Below are 26,310 nucleotides of genomic sequence, written 5' to 3'. Positions count from 1 at the left end.
CGTAAAATATTTTCCCAACTTGCCTGCTTGCTGTACGTTCGAGCTTTGCGCCCGTAAATCAGATTTTACCTCGTTTTTATTGCTGTCCCGGTCTCCAAGTGCGGAATAGATCGTTTTAAATGGCTGAAAAAAGGAAGGAGCAGTAAATTATTCAAGGATTCTGTTTGACCTCTTATGTGTTTTCACCATAGACAGTACGCGCATCTCTAACTTTGCGTGAACGTGAAGATCACTGTCTTGACTACTGAATGGGGCATGGATATTGTACATATTTAATACGATGTGAGTTGTTAATATCATTTATTCACAACATATTAGCCCTATTATATTTATTCACTTATTTATTACGGGTACTACATCACTATATACTAACATAAAAATTGAATGGCTGCCTAGAATAATGCCATAAGTCAGTTTTTACAGTTTGTCAGGAAATTAAAAATATGTTTATTCTATACTAACATTGTTAAATATTATAAAATATGACAGTGTGAGGTCTGTATTAATATTTCAGTAAGTATTCACACCATTTATATATTATGTAGTGCCTTTGTCTTCCAAAGAACACAACTTTTCGAACATTTACAGTAGAAAAACGTTGTAGTCAGTCCAGAAGAACAACGTTGTAAAGCAAAGAAACTTAAATACTGTCAGTTCCTGTTAAATTCTTTATGGTTGTTAGATTAAATATTAATACTAATAATAATAATAATAATAATAATAATAATAATAATAATAAGAATTTATACCATAAGACTTGAAACAAATTACACAACTTAGATTGTATGTTTAGGCATGCAATATCACACAAGAATCCTTTTTTTTTTTTTTTTTTCTGTTATTAGGCCATGGTAGAATTCATAGTAACCATGACCAAGAGGAAGAAAACTTGACATTGCGATCAGATTTTTTTCTCTTTTCTGATTGGAATAGGGCCATGATAAGTCTTATTTTTTGCACGCTTACTTTTTTTTTTTCAAGAGAATACACTGTTCATGGTAACTTTATATCATGAAATTTCAGCATTTTCAGAGCTATAGGATCGTCAGAACTGAACTGAAACCAGGCAGCTGTTGTTATCTTGAGGTCTGAATCCTTATTTATTGTTTTCTCTACTAGCCCTATATCCCTATATCTTGTTGCATATGAACAACCTCAAATGGTTTGCTTGGCCTTGCATTGGCAATAACCTCTACTCATGTGACACTCTACAAGTATGAATGTTCGCCATTTTATTTGCGTTACAACGTTATTCAGCTCAGCAACACAATCAAAATACTACAACTCTCGAACTAGTGTGAATATCAGCAAGATGATGGCAGCGCATGATGCAAGATGTGCGATACAACATTTTTCAGCCGAAAACTCAGTCTGGTCAAAAACGGACTTACAACGTTATTCTAGGAAGCCATTCAATTAGTGAACTTCTATTTAAGATATCTTTACGACACTTTTATCAAGCATGAGAGCCATTTCCATACTGTTTTAAGATTAATATCTTCTTACCTGACCAAATGTTTTTATAGAAATATCCAAAGTATTAGTTCACTATCTTCTAACTTCTTTGAAGGAAACTGGTGCCATCATGGTGATAATATGGTGGAGCACCGTATTGTTGAAATGTAGTTCCAAGGGGGATTAGGGTTACAGCGAAATTTTCTAGCATATGAAGGTAGCTGTGCCCAGTCACGGTTTTCTTCAAGAAGAAGAATGGGCCAATAATTGAATTGTGCGTTAACCCGATCCAAACATTCACTTTTTTCATGTCTCTTTGGTGTTTCAATACAGCACGAGTGTTCTTGGATCTCCATATGCGGCAGTTATGGCAGTTAACTTTACCGCAGAGACGGAACGTAGCTTCATCACTGATTACCACTTCCTCAAGATATGAAGGATTTTCGTTAATGCGTTGTAGAATTTCAGTCGCAAAATTTTGTCTTAATCTTCTATAGTTCGGTTGAATGCGGAGAAGAAGCTGGAACTTGTATGCACGTAGTTTGAGTCGTTTATGAAGAACGTCATGAACAGTTGATTTGGAAATCTGTAACTGATGAAGTGATGACTAGCCGCCTAATGGACTTCCTTGGGCTCCGTTTGAATGCAGTTCGTATACGATCGATCATTTCTTCGGTTATTTTTTTCTTTGGATGTTTGCCTGTTTGTGGAATCAAGGATCCTGCCTCTTTAAAGTCTTGGTTTTTCTGAACCGACGCATTGGACGTGCGAAGTGCGAGGCCCGCCACGCACAAATCCGGACTATATGAGTGATAGTGATAGTGGTTTCTATAACTGCGAGGCACGCAGACCTCGCACCTCGCCCTAGAAACCACTCACTATCACTCGTATAGTCCGGATTTGTGTGAGGCGGGCCTCGCACCCCGTAGCTCGCATGCGTCGGTTCAGAAAAACCAAGGCTTAAGAGTTTTATTCCACTGCAAAATTGATTTCGACGTTAATCCTAGACAAAATCGGCGTCGAACTCTGGTAACAGATTTAAATTCAGCAAATCAAAGCACATACTTCACTTTTTGTCGTGGTGTCCACATTTTGTGTTCAGTTAGAATGATCAATGTTGACTGTGAAATTCGTGACACAAATCGCAATGATTAATCGTATCACTTTGTTTTCTTCCATTTTCTTGCTTTATTGTATAGATTTCTATTATTGTTGCTATAAAAATAAAATTCAGTGGCGTTTCTGCATCCTGTGCCAAACATATACTAATAAAAATAGCCTCCTGTTAATAAATGCTGAATAATTATTTCTTGATACCTGTAGCCCGGACACGGTGTATATTAAGAGAACAGTCGGAGTTGTGGCTGGGATAGGTAGAGCTCAGGTCTTCTACAAGTTGTGATCTGGAAGAGTGAGTAGCTGCGATGAAACCGGGCTAACTCGGAAGCATTCACAACTTGTTTTCCGGATCCGCAAGTTTGCCGTGCTCGGGCATGTTGTGCAGCTGCGTTGGGACCGGGCGATTCTCCTTGTCGTCCAATTGACGGTAATAACTGTACTCCACCAACCACAAGCATATGACGGACACTGCAGAAAACATTGAGAAACCTCGCTGTGTTACCAACATTCGGAACAGATACCGGTTTGTACAGGGACATCATTTTATTTTTACTTCAATCTTTATTGTACCTGCGTTTCTAAACGTGCTTGACTCCCACCCCTTTCACTAATGTCCTTGCTAACGTCAGTCACACAAACTTAAGGCCGCTGTTGCTAGCAGTGAAATAAACAATACATAGTACAGTGTGTTTCAGAATATGTTGCATTTTCTATAGAAGAAAGAGCTTATATTATTGAAGTTTATTTTTACACAGGTATCGTGTGTAGCATAACTGAATTTATCTGTGTGGACTGAACACAAGTGAAGATTAGAGTTACCGAAAGTACGGTACTTAACAACATTATTTAAACAAGAGTTTTGTTTTACTGTTTGTAGGTATGAAGGACGATGATGGAAACTGGAATTACATATAACCGAATGTGAACATTTTTTTTCACAATTTCCTGATTATATATCATTACGGAATATTTTCGTAGAAATGTCATTAATCTGGTAGATAAATTTAGAGCAACAGAATGTACAGAAAGGAAGAAAAGTGTAATATGGCCAACAAAGGCGACAGAAGATGCTGTAGAAGATGCTAGAGAAAGGATGCAGCGAGGTCCTAATAAGTCGGTCAAGATGTTAGCTGTAGAAATTGGGGTTTCTTACGGAAGTGCTCACAAAATTCTCTGGAATAAATTAGGTTAGTAATATGCTGAATAAAGTAGACATTACATAATGAATATAACCGCCTGCAGAGTTGAGTTTGTGAAAAAAAATTGTTACTATTCTACTGTTTTTTTTATAAAATACTGTAAAAGTAATGATCAAATTGAAAATAGTAATACTGTATTTCCCTGTAACATAAATGGATACACTACTTTTATCTCCTCCTGTAGCTAATAAAATGATTTGTTTATATATTGCACTAACAACTCCAAACTCCTGTAATGGAAGGGGGGTAACAGTGTTTCCGAGTAGGTATAGCCAGGTTAATGTTAAAAATGTTGGTAAAAATAAAGTGATGTCCCTGTAGTACCTCATCAGTAAGGTTGGGATAAAGTAGCTGTATCAGTGTAGGCTGTATAGGATACGGCCTTGACTTGCTTCAGACTAAGTAAACACTACCTTTTCCACTAGCTAAAACTCTACCTGCTGGGAAGCGCGCTCCCCACTCCCTAGCCTAAAACATCAGTGAATGTAGAATACAGTCGATAGGAACTGAATAGTCCTATACGTCGTCACTACTGTCGGCTGGGAGACACGCGACAACTAGTTGGGTCATTCCATGAAAACAGTAACCTGTTTTACCATACAAAATTAATTTATATTATTAAATTTACGCTGTAATTACATAAATTTAAAACTTGTAAAATTAGAAAAGTGTCTTTGAAATGTTATACAAAATATCTTGTAATTATCAGAACTTAATTACTTGTAGAAAAACTGATAAATTGAGAATAAAATCCCTATGCAACCTCAGTTACCATGGAATGGCCCAGTTAATGTTTGTAAACAAAACGCACACACCATGGATACCTATCCTGATACAGCTACTTTATCCGAACCTTACTCTTTAGTCATCATAATTATAAGGAATATGTAATCTTATATATAAGGAAATGTAAAAACTACACTTTACTGATAAGTAGGGTTAGGAAATTGGTGAAATATCATATTTTTTCCGAGACATCACAGACAATGCAGGATGCAATATAAACTCGTTTCAATTGAACACGAACCAATATAGCCCACTTTTATTTTGCTTTTTTCGACTTTTATTACCCATTGGTAATTTATTTTAGGAAATGTTTCATCTTTTGTTGCATGTTTCTTTTTTTCTGTTTTTGAACACTTTTTTATGGTGTAGTCGTAGTCCATACTCAAGAATCTACTGCAGATTGCTTGCGCAATTAGATTGCGTCATACAGAAATTTCCCTTAAGATTGCATTAGGCTTGATTTCTGATCACGTGTGTTATGTGCTCCTCCCAATTCAATGCAACAGAACAAAAACTGCAGTCGCTGTACCCGCAGTAGGCCTACTTGTACTGTATCTCACAAGTGAAGACGTAAAAATGCCAAAAGTTTAAACAACCGGCGATCCTTCAAACCCGAATCCCTATGATTGGTGATAGCTCTTTACTGCAATGCTGAACAAGAGTATGTCTGAGGATTTCAGCTCCTCTTAATATTTAAATATGCCTTGGCGTGATTGCGGAGAAATTTAATAATAATAATATAATAATAATAATAATAATTTTAAAAATTTGTCATTTTATAAGTTTAATGTCATATTTTCAGAAATTTAAGGTCATTTTATTAGTAATTTTTCTGTGATTTTTAAATAATCAAGTTCCGAACCCTATAAGTAAGCCATATGGCAGCCTCTTACGGTTCAAAGTCCTACTCTCATTATCACTGCTGCCAAAATTTCTTCGGTTATACTTTGTGTAAGATGTTACAGTGAATTCTTAATTTTCTTTATACCCTACATTAATTATTTTTCTTTCACAAAACAGACAAATAGAAAGTTTGAAGCAGCAGAAATACGCTTGTTGAGAGGGATAAAGAAAAAAAAATAATTAATCATGACATTATAATTGAATTAAACATAACACACGAAACATCCAAAATAAAATACTATAGCTTCACATATTTAGGTCTAGATCGCTGTACGAGTCTCTGATTATATGGGTAGAAGTCGGTGTATAGGCCTGTGTACTTCATTTTCTGTCTTTGGTTTTCTTAAATTGGAACTGTTGAGTTGACTACTATATTGTTTATAACCTACTAAGATCTAGATTTCAGATCGAGTGCTTGTTGTTCGTTGTTCGTCGAACCATTCTAGAACTTACTCTTCAAATTCAGACGTGCGAACATTGCGCGGACACCCAGCTTCACGCCAAAACAAAATCGCTTTCATTTTCCTACAGATATCTATCAATTGCTGCATAATTATATCGTTCAGAGTAAAGCCTCTTACTGCATACGAACTCTTGTCAACTGATCATACTCCAAATGTACATATACGCATACTCTTCTACTCCGTAATTCATCCATAGCACATCTGAACAGCTTCGATGTAGCTCAACGAATGGCTACTATCGACTGAAAAAGTTATGTTGCACCCTAGATCATATATACCCCAGATAGGTCGGCCTTATAGGCTTTGACGTTAACAACTTTTGTCAGGTTTACTACTCTGCCATCTAATTGTTACATAAGGAGGTTAACAACTTTTTTCAGGTTTACTACTCTGCCATCTAGTTGTTACATAAGGAGTCACGTCATAATTCCCATTTGAATTGCATTGGCGACTGTACTGCCATCTCGTGTTCGTTTACGGCGGACGGGTGGGGATCCTGGAGGTTGTTCTCTTCAAAGTGCAAACGATTTTAACATAGCGATGACCTATCTGTTACATATATGATCTAGGGTTACACCGACGATATAGACACAAGCTTGCCAACTGACTGATGATTGCCATGGTGCCTACCTCAAGTATTGACTTCTCACTTTCAGACACTACGGTGATACTGCCCAGGATAATGATAGGTCGCCAACTTCACGTTTTCTGGCAAAAACATTTACCTTCGCCTATCAAATTACCATTCCCAGTTTATGTATTGTTCTTAACCACTCTGTACATATTTAATCGCATACGTCATCCTGTGATCTTATCTCTTTCACTGACAGACTCCCCTCCCATTTCTTCCTGTTGCCAGTCCGGAAAGCTGAGTTCCATAGGTATATATTTGCATCGTATTATCCACGCCGATGAATCTGTTTGGTGAAATGCTACTGTTTATTTATTCATAAGTAGATCTGTTCAGAAAATCTAGCTGCTTTTGTGGCTTATGAACAATCCCTTGGATAATAGCTCTTCTGCTAGATAAAGCAAACCTCTGAATATATCAAGTTGATAACTTAAATCATTCACGTGTTGTTGAAGTTGAAATTAATATAGTTTATATATTTTGGTGATATTTTCTTGCTATTTCATTTTAAAGCGATACTGAAATGGTGACCGAGCGTTTTGTCATCAGCAAGTTTACAGTTATGGCCATTGCAAACCTAAGAGCTTCTAGCCTCGTTTCTTGTACAGGATAATTTCTTTCTTTTAGAGATTCTGAAGTATCTCGTTTCCCAAATGAAGTCGAAGTTCACTCTACGATCCTCTCCTTTTTCGGCTTGAAAGAAGACCTAATGTCATCAGCGTTTATTTCTTAGTATGTGGCCAGACCAACTCAACCTGCTGCTGTGAATGATATCATGTTCGTCAGATATGTTACAATATATTATTCTGTCTTATTAGCTAGGTACTGTAAATTTGACGTAGATATATCCAATACGATTACTTCCTTTCAGTTGTATTCATGCGTTATTGAGGTCCAAATGTGAGGCGGAAAGCGAAAAGGGACCACTTGTTGCAAATTTAAGATTTAGAGTTCATGTTATTTTCAAATTCAGCATTAAATTCTGAAAAATTTGATATCAAATTTACATTTATAACTAATAAATTGAGTGAGTTATGGCAATTTGAATATTTGTTACGGAAATGAAGTGTTTTGAGAAAACAAGCTTCACAGTTTTACATTGTCACCATCAATATGATTTTACATATTTAAGAAACTTTTAAATCGATATGAGCTTGAAAAAACACGGAAATTTTACTTGAAGCAGGTAAAGAAATAGGTTTGGAAGTAAATCCCGAAAAGACAAAGTATATGATTATGTCTCGTGACGAGAATATTGTACGAAATGGAAATATAAAAATTGGAAATTTATCTTTTTGAAGAAGTGGAAAAATTCAAATACCTGGGAGCAACATTAACAAATATAGGCTAAATGATACTCAGGAGGAAATTAAACACAGAATAAATATGGGAAATGCTTGTTATTATTCGGTTGAGAAGCTTTTATCATCCAGTCTGCTGTCATAAAATCTGAAAGTTAGAATTTATAAAACATTTATATTACCGGTTGTTCTTTATGGTTGTGAAACTTGGACTCTCACTTTGAGAGAGCAACATAGGTTAAGGGTGTGTGGGAATAAGGTGCTTAGGAAAATATTTGGGGCTAAGAGGGATGAAGTTACAGGAGATTGGAGAAAGTTACACAACACAGAACTGCACGCAATATATTCTTCACGTGACATAACTAGGAACATTAAATCCAGACGTTTGAGATGGGCAGGGCATGTAGCACGTATGGGCGAATCCAGAAATGCATATAGAGTGTTAGTTGGGAGACCGGAGGGAAAAAGATCTTTAGGGAGGCCGAGACGTAGATGGGAGGATAATATTAAAATGGATTTGAGGGAGGTGGAATATGTTGATAGAGACTGGATTAATCTTGCTCAGGATAGGGACCAATGGCGGGCTTATGTGAGGGCGGCAATGAACCTCCGGGTTCCTTAAAAGCCAGTAAGTAAGTAAGTAAGTAAGAGCTTGAACAGGACAAACTAAGCTATAATAATCTACAAAATACCGAATTCGATATTTTGGACCCTAACCATTCATTTTTCTTGTACTGAAAATTTTACTTCTCCGACAAGAGGTCCCTTTTCGCTTTCCGTCTCACAAATGTTCAGATTTTTGGATCCATAAGTCATTACAGGCAAATAATTATTGTTTTATGAAACATGAATGTTATGTTCCTTAATGTGAGTTGTTTGTAATAAACAGGGTTATGATTTTTAAATACTTATTTTTTTTTTGTAGTGTGAATTAGAACTCTCTGAAAGAAATCAATCTATGAAATGTTGTCCCCAGATGAGAATGTCCTCATTTTGAATCCTTAGAAACATCTGGTGAAAAACTCGATACTCAAATAAGACTGATTAGAAATATTATTCATAATCTGAATCGTATTAAAGATGAAAGAAAAATAACTTCAATTTGTGTAGCTCAAGCCTGAACATAAAGGGGAGGGAAAAAGGAAAAGAAATAGCCCCGCTCATGTTCTTTTCGCTTACACATCTTTAGAAACAAGGCACTATGCACCAGTGGTGGATTTTAGGCGACCAGTGAGAGCCGAAAGCTATTATGCCTGCCTTATACAATCCGCCAGGCAGCAATACTTGCCTTCCTGTCTACTAGTATCGGTCTGAAATATAACTTAAATGTCTCAGCTGGGGAAGATGTAATGGGAAGTAAAGGGGTAATCTGCAGTGACTCGATTGAGTTATTAGCACCAAGGCCTGGTATAACTAATCAACACGAAATAAAACGTACTAATAATCTGAGTTAGTTCTCTTGAATAAACTGTACTGCTGCCAGCATCAGACTGTTTATCGGTATTTAACCACATCCCCGCCACGCAACTATACTGCGTTGCAGAGTGAGTGAATAGAAACTGTTTTTCTTAACTTTAGTGATGATAAACCATTTCTTTCTTTCTCTATCGATTAACTTAATTTTTATAAGGGGTTTTCGGCTGTTAAGGGTATACTGTATGTATGTGAACGACCACAAATATTACCAGAAAATGCAGGCTCTAAATTTATAACATTTCATAAGAACACGAACTCGCAATTGGACAAATATTACAAGGTACCACAACAAAACTTATTAGAACTTAAATATCTGGTAAAAGTATAAAAAAGTTTACTAATAATATTTTTCAAACCAGTTTAATCAAAGTATGAAAAAAACAAATAAATTCTGCAGTTACATCATTTAGTAACCATAACATTGTTATGATCTCTCTGACAACTTTAATATTTTTCCTCCATATAAGAAACACTTATTTCTGAAAAGTAGACTACTCTGACATGTAGTTTTGTTTATTTATTGCAATTAATTTTTATTTGTCCTATATAAAATATATTAAAATTTTCATAATGTTTTGTGACCTAATTTTTCTACTTTCAAAGAAATGGTTATTATTTTAATCTACCTTTCCATAAATGCATGTTAAATCAATGTAAAAAAATTTCAGAATTTGAACTCTAGTGGTTGTGGAGTTATGAAATAAAATGTGTGAAAATTTTCAAAATTTGGAAAATTTAATTTAAAGTAAAAAGTAAATTTAAAAATATATTATTAGTATCCTTTTTTATACTTTTATCACATATTTAAGTTCTAATAAGTCTTGTTGGGATACCTTGTAATTTTTGTCCAATAGTGAGTTCATTTCCTTATAAAATTTTAGAAATCTAGAGCCTGCATTTTCTGATAATATTTCTGGTCGTTCACGTACATATACCCTTAAAGAAGAGGGAAGAGTATACTAACCCACGATAATGATGAATAGGACGACCGTGATGATTCCAATATTAAGGTCCATGGCGAAGGCCTTGGTGACTTCGGAGATGCTGAATACTGCGACTAGTATGATGCCAACGAACTGAAGATGCACCACACACGACACGATCTTCAGCTTCTCCTGTAACAAAACGTGTGGTCAGGGCAGTCTTTTTCATGCCACTGTCGATCAGTCTGATGCCACTCACCTTGACTGTGCCGTACAAGAGAAGGGAGTAAAGCAGCGTGGTGATGACGCCCTCTACGATGTAGGCGACCAACGTCTGCTGATTCTCTGCAAGACAAGGAAAGGTAATTTACCCGTGTCATCATAAACAATGTTCTTATTGTAGACATTAATCTGTTTCCCCAGACAGCGAGCCAGACCTTCAATTTTGTGATCATCATAGGTCTCCTCTTTTCATTAGGTCAGTGTTCATTCTCTGCTGTTTTGAGGAAATAATTTAACATTTCTAAAGATCGTTTCTGGAATCTGTAGATCTAGCAGACACATTTGGGTGGAGATGGAGAGAAGCGAATGGGCGGGGCCTAGCAGTAAGGAAGTGTGTTGCGGGCAGCATCGACGTCCGGCCGCTAAGGGATAAGATGCGAGTATTAAGAGAAAGTGCTGTCTCCAAGCAATTTCCTTTCTCACCAGAGTGTTCATTAGCCCAGAAATCTCGAGTCACCATTTGCGCAGAGACGTTGTTTCGTTTCTACTGTTAGTTAGTTAGTTAGTTAGTTAGTTAGTTAGTTAGTTAGTTAGTTAGTTAGTGGGGTTTAAAATGGGTGCGCCAGCTACTATGACTATTTGCGCCCTTATCCAAAATCCTTTACAAAACAGAAACACAATACAATAATCAAAATGCTTAAAAGAACTGAAAAGCGTTGTCACGGTTAAGACGAGGTTCACAAATGCAGTTTCAACAATGTGATACTTAAAAATCATAAATGTGAACAGTTCTCAGACCCTAGCTAGTATCTAAAAAGAAAAAATAAAACAATAAAACAAATGCCACCAGAAATAAGTTCTCTGGCGCATTTCTAAAATGCTCGGATGTAAAAGGTCCAAATGTCAAGTTTGTTAAAAATATACACTAAACAACAAATGTCACCTCTGGATGCAAAGGGTCCGGAAGATAAGTAAAACGGGTCAATAAAAAACTAGTCCTGTGTTAGATAGAAATTTCAGAACTGCATTTGTGCAATTAAAATCATTTCCAAGAGCGTCACGTAGAGTCGGACGAATTCCACATTGCCGACGGACACGGTCATATTTTCTACAATGCAATAAAAAATGTTCCGTTGTAAGTGGAACATGGCATATCACACTCCGGCTGAGGATCGCCACCATCTCTCCTGTTGTGCCTCTTCGGTTACCATAGCGATCTTGGCTCACACCTACCAAGTGCATCACACCAGCGCTAGTCTATCCTTTACTTGTCTTGTTCACCTCCCGCGACGAGGACGCTCAGGAAGGATTTTGGATGTAACAGTCTAACGTTAAACATGTATCAAGGAAGGAATTGCATGGAAGTGGTGTCAGTATCTTGGATCTAAAAAAATATAGATATAATTTGTAATTTTTTCCTTTTAGTTTCTCCTTAAACGAAGAATAGGGTTTGAAAAGGCAAGACGTACTTTAATGCTCATATTTCTACAAAATATTAACAATTCTGGCACTGAATAATTTCGCACGCTAAGCTAAGGGTCCCGGGATCGATACCTGGCTCCAGAACAATTTTTCCTTGAAATTATTCAAACCTGCTTTACAGGGAGCTACTACCTGCAAGCCAGATTTGTATAATTCTGGCATTGTCACATTATACAAGATTGTTTACATCACCACTCATAGCCACAGCTCTTTTAATTTCTTCGTGACACACCAATTTACCGGCATAGTCTAGGAGTTATCGAGCGGGACTCAAGCTCCGAGCCTACGCTCGAGCTTAGGTTCGAATTCTGCTTCTATGAATTATATTTGTTTGGGTTCTGAACGGAAATTTTTTCAACTGAAAGGTATTCACGTGACGAATGCTAGGACTTACGTTTCCAAAATACTTCTTCACCGATGTTAGACAACCGCTCAGTTGCTACAGCAACGTGTGTACAATGATAGCATGTGTCATTTAACGACACTGATTACTTACCAGTCTTATTTAGTTTGCATGGTGACATCACAAAGGAACACACTACTGTTTACTCACCTGATTGGCTTTTATGATGCCTAGGGTTGGGATCACGTGTGGCCAGAACGACAGTGGGTCTCACAATCTCGGCAATGCCAGAAATCTGTAGCAACATAGGTATACAGAATTACACACATTCTTCTGACAACTGAACGGTTTCTCACAAAACAGCGGCACTGAGAATTTACATTTATTTCTTTTGCTACGTGACTACATCATGTCAAGCCGCGTTGTAATGGAATGTAGACTTCTACGAGTATACAAAAATCGTCGTCTAAACTACTGCGAAGTATGAGTATTAAAAAAAAAACTAGTTTCTACCAAAACGACATAGGTCGTTGCAATAAAAAGCATCGAATATGGTGTGCGATGTTCACCGCGCTGTGGAGCAACCGTTAGCACATATGATCGTAAAAAGACCAGACAAGTTATATGGTTGACGTTTTTCCAAAGTTTTTTCCTCAACCAATCGAAGCAGAATTTCTGGAAAACTTTCGGCGTTGGACCTCGCATTCATTTCTCCATCATAATTACATTTCCATCTTTTATTGTCACCCCTGTTTCTTTCGTAGATTTCGGGCTCGCTCCGATGCAGGTTTTCTGCGGCCTGCTGCCGAACTTGGACTCCATGGATGTGGTCATACGTTGTTGGTGGAAGTAGAACTTAGGTAACTCGTGGGACAGGGGTTGAAGGACCGCGCTGAGGCCTACATGGAAAGGTAAAGGGATAATGCAGGCTGTAGGGAGATCGGAGGTGGCGCGCAGATGAATTTGTAGTGCGGGGGGCCTTAGAATGCACACCTTTCCATCCCTGGTAGTACCACAGTCTAGTATATACGAAGTTCAATAAGTAATAAATAAATATGCATCCATAGATAGTTGCTAATCACTAGGATCGCTACTATCGCCTCATTACAGACAATGCGAAATAGTACCTGCACAGTCTATTGTTCCTAGTACCCTCATAAACTCAAGCTTCGTGACTTATATATAGTCCGACCATCGGATCTGTGCCCCCGTAATTCCTTTTCAGCCTCGGCAATTCATTTCTCCCACTATATTCCTATTTCTCTCTTTTCTATCCCTCTCTCTTTCTCTCCCCCACTACTCACAATTTTGAGCCTTCTTGCGGGACAGTTTATTTGCACTTGCAGTCCAGTGTTGTCAACTCAACTTGAATACTTTACCACGGAGTGGTGAAAGAAATATTATTAAGCAAGTAATAGCATTTTGCATAAGTCAATCAGCGTCATTAGACCCACTTAAATTAAATGAAGAATAAGTAATAATTAACCTTACAGTATTATAACCAATATTCAAGAGACATGACACTGTTTGACGGAAGTTTGGCAACATCCCTATTCGGCAAGGTTCGTAGCTTGCTGTTTGACGTAGTGGGAGAGAAACGGGTGGAATGGGGTGAGTAGAGGCGTTAACGTTTCCAAGAACGACGACAGCACTGAAGGGGCATAGATCCGATGGTCCGACAATACTAGACTGTGGTAAGTAGTACAGTGGACCCATCATAGCGGCTTGCTTGCCCTTCCTTGAAGGGGGACTAAAAATGATATGCGATATTAATCAGTAGCGGCGTTGGAAATCTAATGATTATACACATTAATTTTGTTTTAATGTGTTAAATGTTTATACATTTTTGACGTGAGGTCGTAAGAAAGTTGTAGGCCTATATGGGAAGAAAAGAAGGTGAACACATAATAAGGTATTTAAAAATGAAATACATTCTAAAAACACTTTGTGTTTTCCTAATGCACGGATATTGAAATCTTCCGAACACTCAAGTGAAAAAAGAGAAATAGCATAAGCACCACAAGACTGGAGTTCGTTAAACCTTAGTGCTAAAAGGAATCTAGCACCATTAAAACTATCTATACTATGTTCTAGAAAAGAGTTAACGATAAAATCTTAAATATATCCTGTTTACAGATGCAGAATATATTATACAGTTACATACACTACCGGTAAAAAGTTTTCGATCACCTATCACAAATATGGATTTTTTTCCACACCTGTGAAGTAACTGTTAGCGCATCTGACCGCGAAACAGGTGGCCCGGGTTCGATTCCCGGTCGGGGAAAGTTACCTAGTTGAGGTTTTTTTCCGGGGTTTTCCCTCAATCCAGATTACAGCAAATGCTGGGTAACTTTCAGTGCTGGACTCCGGACTCATTTCACCGGCATTATCATCTTCATCTCACTCAGACGCTAAATAACTAAGATGTTGAAAAGCGTCGTAAAATAACCAACTAAAAATGATGAATTTGTAGTTAAACAGGGATTTCGTTTTGAATATTCTATCATATCATAATGCTAGAGCAGGGATACAGAACTGGCGAGAGAGGGGTGGAAAGCATGGGGAAAGCGTTGCTTCCCCGTCGACAGTCCACTGGCGTTGAATGACGTCACTGTGTCCCGTACGCAATTATATAACACAGACACTGAATACAATTCCCCTCCTCTGCCAAGTCAATGACGCGGGGCTAGAAGGAAGGAATGAGTGACGTTTCCGATGAGTGACGCAACGCCACAATTGTCGCCCAATTCTCCAAGCCTGTGCTAGAGAGAGAAAATATTTATTTTGTTGGTTTATTTAGTTTTTCCGATGTGTTTGTACATTGAAATAAAGTATATAGTTGTTTTCATAGCTGATCGAAAACTTTTGACCGGTAGTGTGTGTGTGTGTGTGTGTGTGTGTGTGTGTGTGTTTATATCAGTTATGTGAAATTTAACGCTTATATAAGTGGAATAGGAAGGCAATACCTCAGCGCTAGTTTAACCCAGAACTTAAATTGAAACGTGCTGTTAAATTGTAATCTTTTATATATGACATACTCACAATTCCGAATATACAGATGGCGATGGTGGCCTTCTTGAGAGAGACTGTGCAACAAAAGCAGTTGACAGACTGCATGGGAGGGATGCACTTCAAGCTGATTCCCATGGCGATTTGCGGTCCTTAAAACACAAAATGCATGAGTAAAGCGGTTAATATGACTATCCTTCTGCCTTTATGCCCAGTTGTATGGAAGCAAGGAAGCATTGATTCCCCATCATTCACCTTGCTGAGAGTTATGATACCGTTTTTATTACAGGGTAAATGAAAAAATAATATTCAATCGATGTTAAAAGTTTCATACTTTTTAATGCATAAGCCATAAGATTTTATATGGAGAAGTTGTTGGTAATTGAAGATCTCGGGGGTAAATAGTTATAACCCTTAAAACTGAGATGGACAATTTTCTGCTTCTTTACAGCCTATAAACCACATTATCTTGGTTTGGTTAAATAATTATGTAAATATGTTAACAAATGATTGGATTATGCTGCTTGAAAAATGTGACAATCCTCTCGTGTGTGCAGTAAAAATTAAAATGTATGCAATTTGTGTATGTGGGTTATCATTATTTACCCCCGAAGTCTTCAATTATTATTCTGTCCCTCATTTTTGGCTATAAACCTACATCAGTAGTTTTCAATCTGTGTGGTGCGACTCCCTGATGGCGTCGAAATTTTCTCTGGCAAGATTACAACATCGCGTTGTGATAATGAGATCTTCATGCAGTAATGACTTTTAATTTTCTTTCTCTTAATATTCACAAAACTCTAGGCATGAAAATTACTTTAAGTCGTAATGAAACTTTACTTGCAAATTCAATTCGATTTCTTCACCTTCAGATTGACTCTAATAAAATTTTGATTGGAATGTTGATGTCAATGACATTGTTCTAAAATTTAGTAAAGGTTTATTCATTATTAGAATATTAAAACATATTGTAAAGGGTGGTACTTTATTACTGTGTATTATGGATGTTATCACAATTTTTTTTCTAGCTATGAAATATTGTTATGGAGTAATTATGCTTTTCCCAAAATGCTTTTTCTATTACAGAATTGAACTGATAGAATTGTATAGGCTATAGAGTTCACCATAAAGAACATTGTAAACCACTTTTTATTAAAACAGGTAGGCCTATTTTTACTTTTTCTTCAATTTATGTCATGTTTTGTCTTTTAGATGTCACCGAAATATATCGACAATTTCAAAACTCTCTTTACATTCATGACCATTTTACTCGTGGAAATTCTAATATATATTCGGACAAAATTAAATATTCTCTTTCGCAGAACAGTTTTGAATAAATGTCTACGAAAATTATTCAGTAGTCTTTCTATTAGTATTAAGAATTTATCTATCCTGACATTCAAAGGGACGATAAAATCTCAACTTAAAATAAAGTCTCTTTCTGATCTTAATGCATTTTATGGTATTATGTGGTAATGTTTATTACTAATGACAGTGTCATATTATGCTATATTGTCATTTGGCGAATCAATCAATCAATTAATCAATCAACCAATCAATCAATCAATGTTTTCATAATTTTAGCTTAGTTTTCTTCTACATTTCAAATAATAGTATGTGCATAGTTACGTGTAAGAATAATTATTTCATATAATTTTGGATTGACCAGTGCAAATAATATCCATTGAAATAAGACACACTTAAATGTGAAAAAAGTATTATTACGAAAGCTGACTTAGTGTTAATAGGCCTGCTCGAATTTTTCAAGGGTAATGGCAGCCGCACACTAGAAAATATTTATAAAATACTGCTTTATACTTATTTCACATGGTGTTATATTTACTTTAAAATTAAGTATGAAACCGAAAATTGAGGGGTTCTTTGGAGCAAGAACTTAAATGAACTGTGAAATGTTGAATTTGAGATACAGAGCAAGCATTTTCGATCCCATGTACGAGAATTGTGCAGAACGACATTCAAATGCTTCTAGAAGGCCCCGTGTTTGTTGAAGGGGAATAATATCTTTTTCAGGAGGGAGGTGTGTTGTTAAGAATTCAATATATGTTGAGAACTGAAAAAAAGTACGTAACGTACGGTACTTTACGATGAGACAGGGAAATCAAAAACTCCCTAACTCCAATAAACCAAATTTTACAGGAGAGAGAAAAAAACTTATTATTTCTCTTACTAACTTTAAATATTATACATTTACCTATTAATATTGTGTAAAATTACATTCTTTATCAATTAAATATTTCAAAACCTAAATTTTTACATTTCCTTACCTGACTTCCACAGTGTATGAATTAAGAAAAGTGAATAAATATGAGATATGTGAAGAAAAAAGATAAGTTTATCATAATTTCCTTATGAAACATTGGAATATACGAGAAAATGGAAGTTTATTATTAAGATTAACATTGCTACATTTTTTTTTAAATTTCAAATATATGAGACAGAAAATCACAAATTACCATAAAGCACATCAAAATGCACAAATGAAACCATACAAAATATTAAAATGTTAACACAGCCTCATTCATGTTACAGATTCTGTTTTTTTCTCTCACTCTCATGTTCTTCCTGTGCATCTAGATTCTAGATCCTACTTTCCTCAGAAATAAACTGCATTAAATTTTGCAAGTCCTTTTTCTTTCTTCTTTCAATGGCAATGCTGAATTGTACTTTAGTTGGCTGGGGAATGATGCATCTGTATTGGGTTTCTGGAAGTTAATCGACTCGATATTGTGCCTTTAATAGTCTTACTTACATAGATTTCATAGATTTTTGTAACTTTCTGAATACCGTATCGTATCACTTTACTCAGATGGTTGAGCGGTAGTGTTGCCACCTACCGGGAAATTAAACTTGGAATGCAAAAACTCTCTTATTCCATGGAGTAAGTGGATTTCTGACTTCCATGAGTTTTAAAACAGCCCCCAGAATGCAGATGAATGTCGAAATTAGTGTATTCTTGCCTTCCACGCATGCGGGACAAACTAGAAAGCATCATCCAGCCCATAATTCAATTTTGTCAAAAATTGGAGTTAGTAGGTTTTTGATCTCCCTGTCTCAGTTTTTATTCTAAGGAATGTCTCAATTATTAGAACGATTTCGATCAAGAATCCACTTTGAAATATTATCAATAGAGTTTCAAGTCATATCATATTATTCAATGAATGGTTGGATGGGTGGATGAATGAATGAGCGAATAAATGAATAAACAAATAAATAAGTAAATAAGTAAATAGTTTAATATATGTGTGTATGTATGTATTCAATGCCTACCAACTTTACTTGCTTGAGTCAGATTCCGCATATTGCAGATAGATGGCAGGACTCTGACCCATATTCGAGTTGCACATCACTTCGGCGGGCCACGCTATGCATGATGTGTATCTGTGGAGAGTTATGTCATGTGTACGTTTTCGTGTAAATGTAATGTAGGGAATGAGTGAGGGTGATGATGAAATGAGGAAGGGAGAAAGGAAACCCGGTGCCAGTACGTAGCCTGCTCCTGTCGAATAGCACCAAGGGTGCCGCCAGGCTAAAATCCCCATCCGATGGACGAATCACTATCAACAGTGACATACGCCTTCTCTTCATACGCACTGCGGAGAGATTTGGGGTTTAACCCAAGTGCGCAATCTAGTGGTTAGAAGTTGTGTACCACCACTTTTCCTAGACGCGAGGTAGAAATTGTACACGAAAATGTCTGACCTCGCCGGAAATCGAACCCGGGCCTGCTAGTCTGGAGCCAGACGTGTTACCACATAGTTAACCTTCAGCGGACATAAGTAAATAAGTGAATAAGTAAATAAATACATATCGTCGTTGATTTTATGAAACCTCCTATGTAACATTACACAACATCATTTTTCAGGAGGAAGAAAAAAATTAATTAAATCAATGGGCCTACAAAAAATATGAAGTAATTCGGTAGAAAACATTGGTGAATATGATGAACGTAAATGACATAATCGAGAATCACTGTGAGCCTATTGATATTTAATTAATTTTTTGTTCCTCCTGAAAAAATATTTTCATATCGGAGGTTTCATAAAATCAACGACGCTATAAGTTATGTATCACGCAGATATTTTTCATACTAATATACTCAAAGAAGAATAGACATTGAGTATAAATAAAATACCTCGATTACCGGTAGTTTTTGAGAAAAGAACACAGACGTGCAAACGAAAAAAACGCGTGCCAGAATCACCTATTTACTATGAGAGAAGCTGAAAACTCGGACTCCATGAAAATCTCTAAAGATGAGACTAGTGAAGTGCTTTGTGTGGAGTGTAGCATTGTATGGTGCAGAAACATGGACATTACGACGTAATGAAGAGAAGCGAATAGAAGCATTTGAAATGTAGATATGGAGAAGAATGAAACGTGTGAAATGGACAGAGTAAGAAACGAAGTGTTACCATTATTGTAACATTGATAACACAAAAATCAAAACAACGACATCATTATATACTAATTTTAGTTCTATTAACACATATTAATTTTGCAGATACATAGCTGTTAGTAATAGTATGATGTAATAGTTATTTAGTCAATTTTAGATAAATTTATAATAATTTGTAGCTCATCTGAGTCGGTAAAAGCCTACTTGATTGTATACAGAGTCTTTTCAAGGAACAAGATTGTGTACGTAGAGATCAATAAACATTGTTGGTGAAGTTGCCATTTTCAACGTGATAATTGCAATTAAATATTGAAAATATTTACGAAGAGATTGAATTCTAGAAGCTTTTGCTATGAAAATAGAAAAGCGTGTTATGAAAGTATGGTGTAAAATAGACCTACTTCATAAGACGTTGCTATGGAATCTATGGAATAAATTCAAAGTTTTATAATGTAAAAGTTTCAACTGAAGTTCTTCTTTTGCAACATTAGTAGATAAATATATTATAGTCTAATGGTAGTAATGTGGAGGAAAAATACTCGTCTTTAACGCAAAAATGTCTTAAGGTTCAACTTTTACGCATTCCAGCAATGCATGCAAGGGTGAACGAAACACATTCAATTGTGCCTGCTTTTCCATTAAAATGAGAGCGCATGCGGCAATGAAAGCTACCCGTCACAGGTGTGTATCTTGTGCGTATTTCGTTCAACAGCAGCATATAGCGCAGTCGGCCTGGTTGGCGGAGTTGGTATAGCGCTGGCCTACTATGCCCGAGGTTCGATCCCGGGCCAGGTCGATGGCATTTAAGTGTGCTTAAATGCAACAGGCTCATGTCAGTAGATTTACTGGAATATAAAAGAACGCATGCGGGACAAAATTCCTGCACACCGGCGACGCTGATATAACCTTGGCAGTTGCGAGTGTCATTAAATAAAACATAACATCGTTGTAGCGAGCAGCTGATTATTCTAGGAAGCTTTGAATAAACTGTAAATTGTTTTAGTTTGGTGATAGTGGAATTTTAAGTTGAAAATGGCGGCAAGAACGATTAATTTTATTGAAGATTATCGCAAATACGAGTTTCTATGGTGTGTTCAACCCGCAATTTTGCGAATTAAGTAGGCTTAAGTATCAGAGTGATATTTAATATTTATGATTATGTATATATAAACTGCGTTTGACAGAGTGGATTAGAATAAACTGATTGGGGATCCAAAAAAAAATTGGTTTGGATTGGAAAGAGAGGAGGCTGTTCAGTAACCTTTATAAGAAACTACGAGTCAGAGTCAGGCTAGAAGAAGAATGTCAGAAGCAAGTGAAAGAGGGAGAGAAGTACGATCAAGGATGCCCTTTATCACCTACTCTGTTCAACATCTACTTGGAGGATTTAGTGAAGAACTGTTTTCAGAACATGGTAAGGTTGATAGTAGGAGGAAGAGAATAAAGTGTTTAAGATTTGCTGATGATATGTCGTTGTTAGCAGAAGAGGATATGATGCTAAGGGATATGCTAATGGAGCTAAATGACAGCTGTGAGCAGTATGGAATGAAGATAAATGCGAACAAGACGAAGATCATGATCATAGGAAGAAAAGCAAAGAAGTAACATAAGCTGCTGCCAAGAAGTCAAAAGGAGAATTGCAATGGAAAAGGAAGCTTTTAATAGAAAAAGGAGTATCTTCTGCGGACCTCTGCAGGAAGAACTAAGGAAGAGACTAGTGAAGTGCTTTGTATGGAGTGTGGCATTGTAGGGGGCAGAAACATGGACCTTACGACGAAGTGAAAAGAAGTTAATAGAAACATTTGAAATGTGGATATGGAGAAGGATGGAGCGTGTGAAGTGGACAGACAGAATAAGAAATTAAGCTGTATTGGAAAGAGTGGCTGAAGAAAGAATGATGCTGAAACTGATCAGAAAGAGGAGAAGGGATTGGTTGGGTCACTGGTTGAGAAGAAACTGTCTTTTGAAGAATGGAATGGAAGAAATGGTGAACGGGAGAAGAGTTCGGGACAGAAGAAGGTATCAGATGATAGAAGACATTAAGATATATGATTCATATGAAGAGAGAAAGAGGAAGGCGGAAAATAGGAAAGACTGGAGAATGCTGGGTTTGCAGTGAAAAACCTGCTCTTCGGTAGAAGACTATGAATAAATGAATATACTGAAGATGACTTTCAATACAACTCACCCTGTAGACAGAAAATCTGCATGCATCTTAATTGAACGTTTGTTTTCATCTCGATTCTTTCAATATTCTCTCCAGATTGCGTTCGTAAACGCATGGAAATTTGAACCATGTAGATGCACCAGGATCGCTTAGGATTGTGCAGTTGAACCTAGTATACATTGAAGTTCGTGGAGCAAAGGTAAACCACGTTTATGAGTAGTAATAATAATAATAATAATAATAATAATAATAATAATAATAATAAACATACACATCTTACACACAGAGTATTTAAGGACATGAATCAACATTACATATTCAAAAGTAGCGGGACTCATTTCTCATGGCGCAACGTCAACTCCTAACCTGAAGTATTGTAACACTGGATTCGCGACACATGTCTAGTCTCATTGGTAAATACATTTTCACTTTATTATTGCCAATGAATTGAACATGGATTCATTAGGTTTTTAGCTAGGAACAACATCGTTCAAACCACAGCGGAGAATCAGAGTAATACTATTTCGTTATCCTATTTCCTGCAGCCTTCGTGTTTTTTGTTGAGCCAGGCAGGCAGTTCAAGGCAAACTTGAGTAGAGAGCACTGTTACAACTTCGATTCTCTTTGATTGATGAAAAAACATCTGAAGGGCAAACGGAAATGATCCAACCAATCGTACACGTTCTAGTTGTTTCCGGTACCGGTTCTGAATTAGGGTTGACCGCGAGACTAACTGACGCGAAGATATTTGCTGACATCGGTTCTTTATCGTGTTTAAATAATATTTTATGTTGTTGACAATTAAAATGTTGTAATATTTTGTGTATAGGAGGCCATGTTAAATCGTTGTAACTGAAAATGGCTTTGCTTTAGAAGAGTTGACAGTTCGTATCACACTCGTGGAATAAAATGACATCGGAGGGAGGGAAGGCAATCTTGTTTTGTGATGCGTAGTTTTATTACTAACGCGAAAAATATGTGTTTTTTGTGATTGTGTTATTGTTGGTGTTACGGACAGTGAAATTATATAGACTCTGATACCTTTCATGACATCATCAGGTGGGTATTTTATATTTATAATAATAGCCTGTTATTTCCTCCCATACCCATTATGCATCAAATAAACCTGTACCGATCTACATTTATCATCATCTCTTCATGGATTAGGAGATTTCTCCTGTTCCGTCTTACACTTATTCAAGTCAAATTTAGTTTAGTTATTATCTGAACTTTTATTCAATTTGCCTTTGTGGTAGTCTTGAAATATTTCTTTCGATGTCTTATGAGGGTATTATGTTTAGTCAATAATTTGTGCTCCTTAATTACTAGAAACTGCAGTTAAAAATACCGTGTAATGTCTTGTTGTCTGTTCTTTGTGTTAAATTATTTGCAATTAGTGCTGATATAATTCAGAAGGTGAAATACTCCAACAAATCTCTGCCTACAGTAACTTATACGTACTTTATTCTCTGAAAATGAAGCCGTTTCGGCATCCATCTAGGCAATATGGTATCTGTAAGCCGGTTCCTCTTGTAGACCTACTGTAGCTCACTGTCGATTTACAGAATACTTACAAGCTCTGTTGTATTTATTAGAAAAATTTATTCCACAGAAATTACACTTATAGTAACAACGTATAATAATAATAATAATAATTAATAATAATAATAATCATATAATAGTAGTAGTAATAATATTACTACTATTACTAATATTACTATTCCTCTGTTGCTACGACTACTACTGTACAACTGCTACCACCACTATTAATAATAATATTATTATTATTATTATTATTATTATTATTACTAGGTAATTTGATAGAAGACGGGCACTTGGTTGAATATAGTAAGTATTACCAACTTTTTTATTTCAGAGTTAAATGTTAGTGACCTTTTAGTGACTTTTACATGTTCTAGGTTTTTTATACTATTACTAATGTTGAGGTTGCTACGACTAACACTGTACAACTGCTACCACCACCACTACGACTATTACTAATAATAATAATAATAATAATAATAATAATAATAATAATAATATAAAATGTAGCATCTCTATTGCTACACAGTCACTAACAAGCTGAACTGGGTGCGGACTTTTTGGATATATTTGCACCATTTTCTAGATGTACAGACGCCTAACGTTTTCAAGCTACATACATGTTAGTTTTCGTCGTTTCCCTTTCCTAATTATGAAACCGTCTGTTAGATACGTTACTAAGAGCTATTTTCTAGTTATACCATTTAGCCTATGAAGAAAGTCTCAAATTACACTTAGATAAGCTAAACTCCAATCTAATTTTCTTACTTATTCGGCGAAACTAGTGCACTGGAAAGTCGGATGATTCTGGAAATGAAAACTGTTTAATTTATAGGAGATTTGTTTGTAAAGATTAAGTTTAATATTTGAATAGCCTACCTGCGAGCAGAAAGGTTTAATATGCAGATTTTAAATCCTACAGGAGAAGAAAAAAAAATTGATTTTCCGTAATTATTTACTTTAGCAATGTCGTTCGTAAACACTTCATCCACTTCTATCTGTGTGACTTCTATCCAGCTACCCTCACTCTCCAGAAGTTGGGTTAGGTTGGGTTAACTATTATAATAGTTATATGGGCTAAACTAGCGCAGAGTTATTTACTCCGCGTATACACCTTAAACTGTTATACAGTTCTTTCCTCAGTCATACCAACATAACTTTGATGATATTACGAAAGTTTCATGCTGTTTTCCCGATGAATAAGTTGGATGACGTAATAGGCGTATACGATATCACGTATGTCCTCACATTACAATGCAAATACGAAAAACTGTTTTAATAAAAATGTGATAGTTTAACTTATCTCAATAAGATTAATGGAATACTAAAGGGAGTAGTGTAGTTAATCCATTTAATATACGTATACTAAGACAATATTCATAGTGCATAAGTGTAGTAGCGCCATCATTCGCATATTTATCATACTAGTTTCTTGTACAATATACGTTAATTAGTTAATTCGTGATCTATTTTCCATATTAACTGTAATAATGTTCATAGTGAACTAATAGGCCTATAATCCGCAACATAATTTCTTAAATAATAATAAAGATAATAATAATAATAGTATTTATGGCCACAAAAATATAATACAATGAAATTATGAATATATAGAATTCTAGCATTCCCCTGAAATAGTGAATTGAGTTCTATAATAATAATAATAATAATAATAATAATAATAATAATAATAGTTTTAATAATAATAATAATTTCCTACTCTGTTAATTTCCATTGTTTGTTTGTTTACTTGTTTTTCATTTTCCTTACTCTTATCTTTCATTGTCTATTTGTTGTTCTTTTTGTTTTGTATGCTTTGTGTAATGGCAGCCTCTAATTTGAGGAAGCTCTGGTAAATAATAATAATAATAATAATAATAATAATAATAATAATAATAATAATTTCCTGCTCTATTAACTTCCATTATTTGTTTGTTTACTTGTTTGTCATTTTTCTTACTCTTATCCTTCATTGTCTATTTGTTGTTCTTTTTGTTTTGTATGCTTTGTGTAATGGCAGCCTCTAATTTGAGGAAGCTCTGGTAAATAATAATAATAATAATAATAATAATAATAATAATAATAATAATAATAATAATAATAATAATTTCCTGCTCTATTAACTTCCATTATTTGTTTGTTTACTTGTTTGTCATTTTTCTTACTCTTATCCTTCATTGTCTATTTGTTCTTCTTTTTGTTTTGTATGCTTTGTGTACTGGCAGCCTCTAATTAGAGGGAGCCCTGGTAAATACTAATAAAAATAATAATAATAATAGTAATAATAATAATAATAATAATATTAATAATTCATATGTTTAATATCTTTGGAAGTATTTGATTTTAATTATGCTCAGTATAATTTTTAAGGTTTTATTCATCAACGAATTCGTAGCGTAATGGCTGTGATAGTGTTTCACCAAACGAAAGGACCTAGGATCGAATCCCGGTGTATTGTCATGTATTCTAATTTAATATAAGTTAATTAGTAATAAAGTAGGTAGAGGATGAAAGAGAGAAGTATAGGAAAATATGTGAGGAAGGGAGTGCAATGAAGTGTTGTAAGGTAGGAAAAATAAAAGCGGGAGTGTCGGGGGCGGTAGTCCACGATTAATTCATATGTCCTTTCTTGCGTAGGTAAAAAGGCTTTTTAAATCTGTGTATTTTCAAATTGTAAACTTCCCCAGCAGATGTTTTTTTCCTCTTTTTTTTTTTTTTTTTTTCCTTTTAGAGAAGTAAAAATGAATAAAACCACTAAATATGTAGATTTATGTAATACCAAGCCATAATATATAATGTGGGACAGATATGTAACAATATGTAGTATCAAATTTTAATATATTAAAGGTAATTACATGATTCGCAAAG

General features: G+C 35.6%; 1 protein-coding gene across 2 annotated transcripts in view; it reads right to left on the bottom strand.

Moving 5' to 3' along the window:
* Positions 1 to 283: 283 nt before the first annotated feature.
* LOC138697914 (uncharacterized) overlaps positions 284 to 26,310 on the bottom strand; it is a 49,000-nt gene continuing 22,973 nt past the window's right edge. For both annotated transcript variants that reach the window (XM_069823510.1, XM_069823511.1), the window contains exons 2-6: positions 15,350 to 15,468; positions 12,515 to 12,599; positions 10,517 to 10,602; positions 10,299 to 10,449; positions 284 to 3,042 (exon numbers count right to left, since the gene is read on the bottom strand). In XM_069823510.1, the coding sequence (XP_069679611.1) occupies positions 2,906 to 3,042; positions 10,299 to 10,449; positions 10,517 to 10,602; positions 12,515 to 12,599; positions 15,350 to 15,468 (578 nt within the window). In that variant the 3' untranslated portion in view covers positions 284 to 2,905. The remainder of the gene's footprint in view (positions 3,043 to 10,298; positions 10,450 to 10,516; positions 10,603 to 12,514; positions 12,600 to 15,349; positions 15,469 to 26,310) is intronic.

Source organism: Periplaneta americana, chromosome 4 (assembly GCF_040183065.1).
Source record: "Periplaneta americana isolate PAMFEO1 chromosome 4, P.americana_PAMFEO1_priV1, whole genome shotgun sequence".
Lineage (NCBI taxonomy): Eukaryota > Metazoa > Arthropoda > Insecta > Blattodea > Blattidae > Periplaneta > Periplaneta americana.
This window is presented reverse-complemented; position numbering and strand designations above follow the sequence as displayed.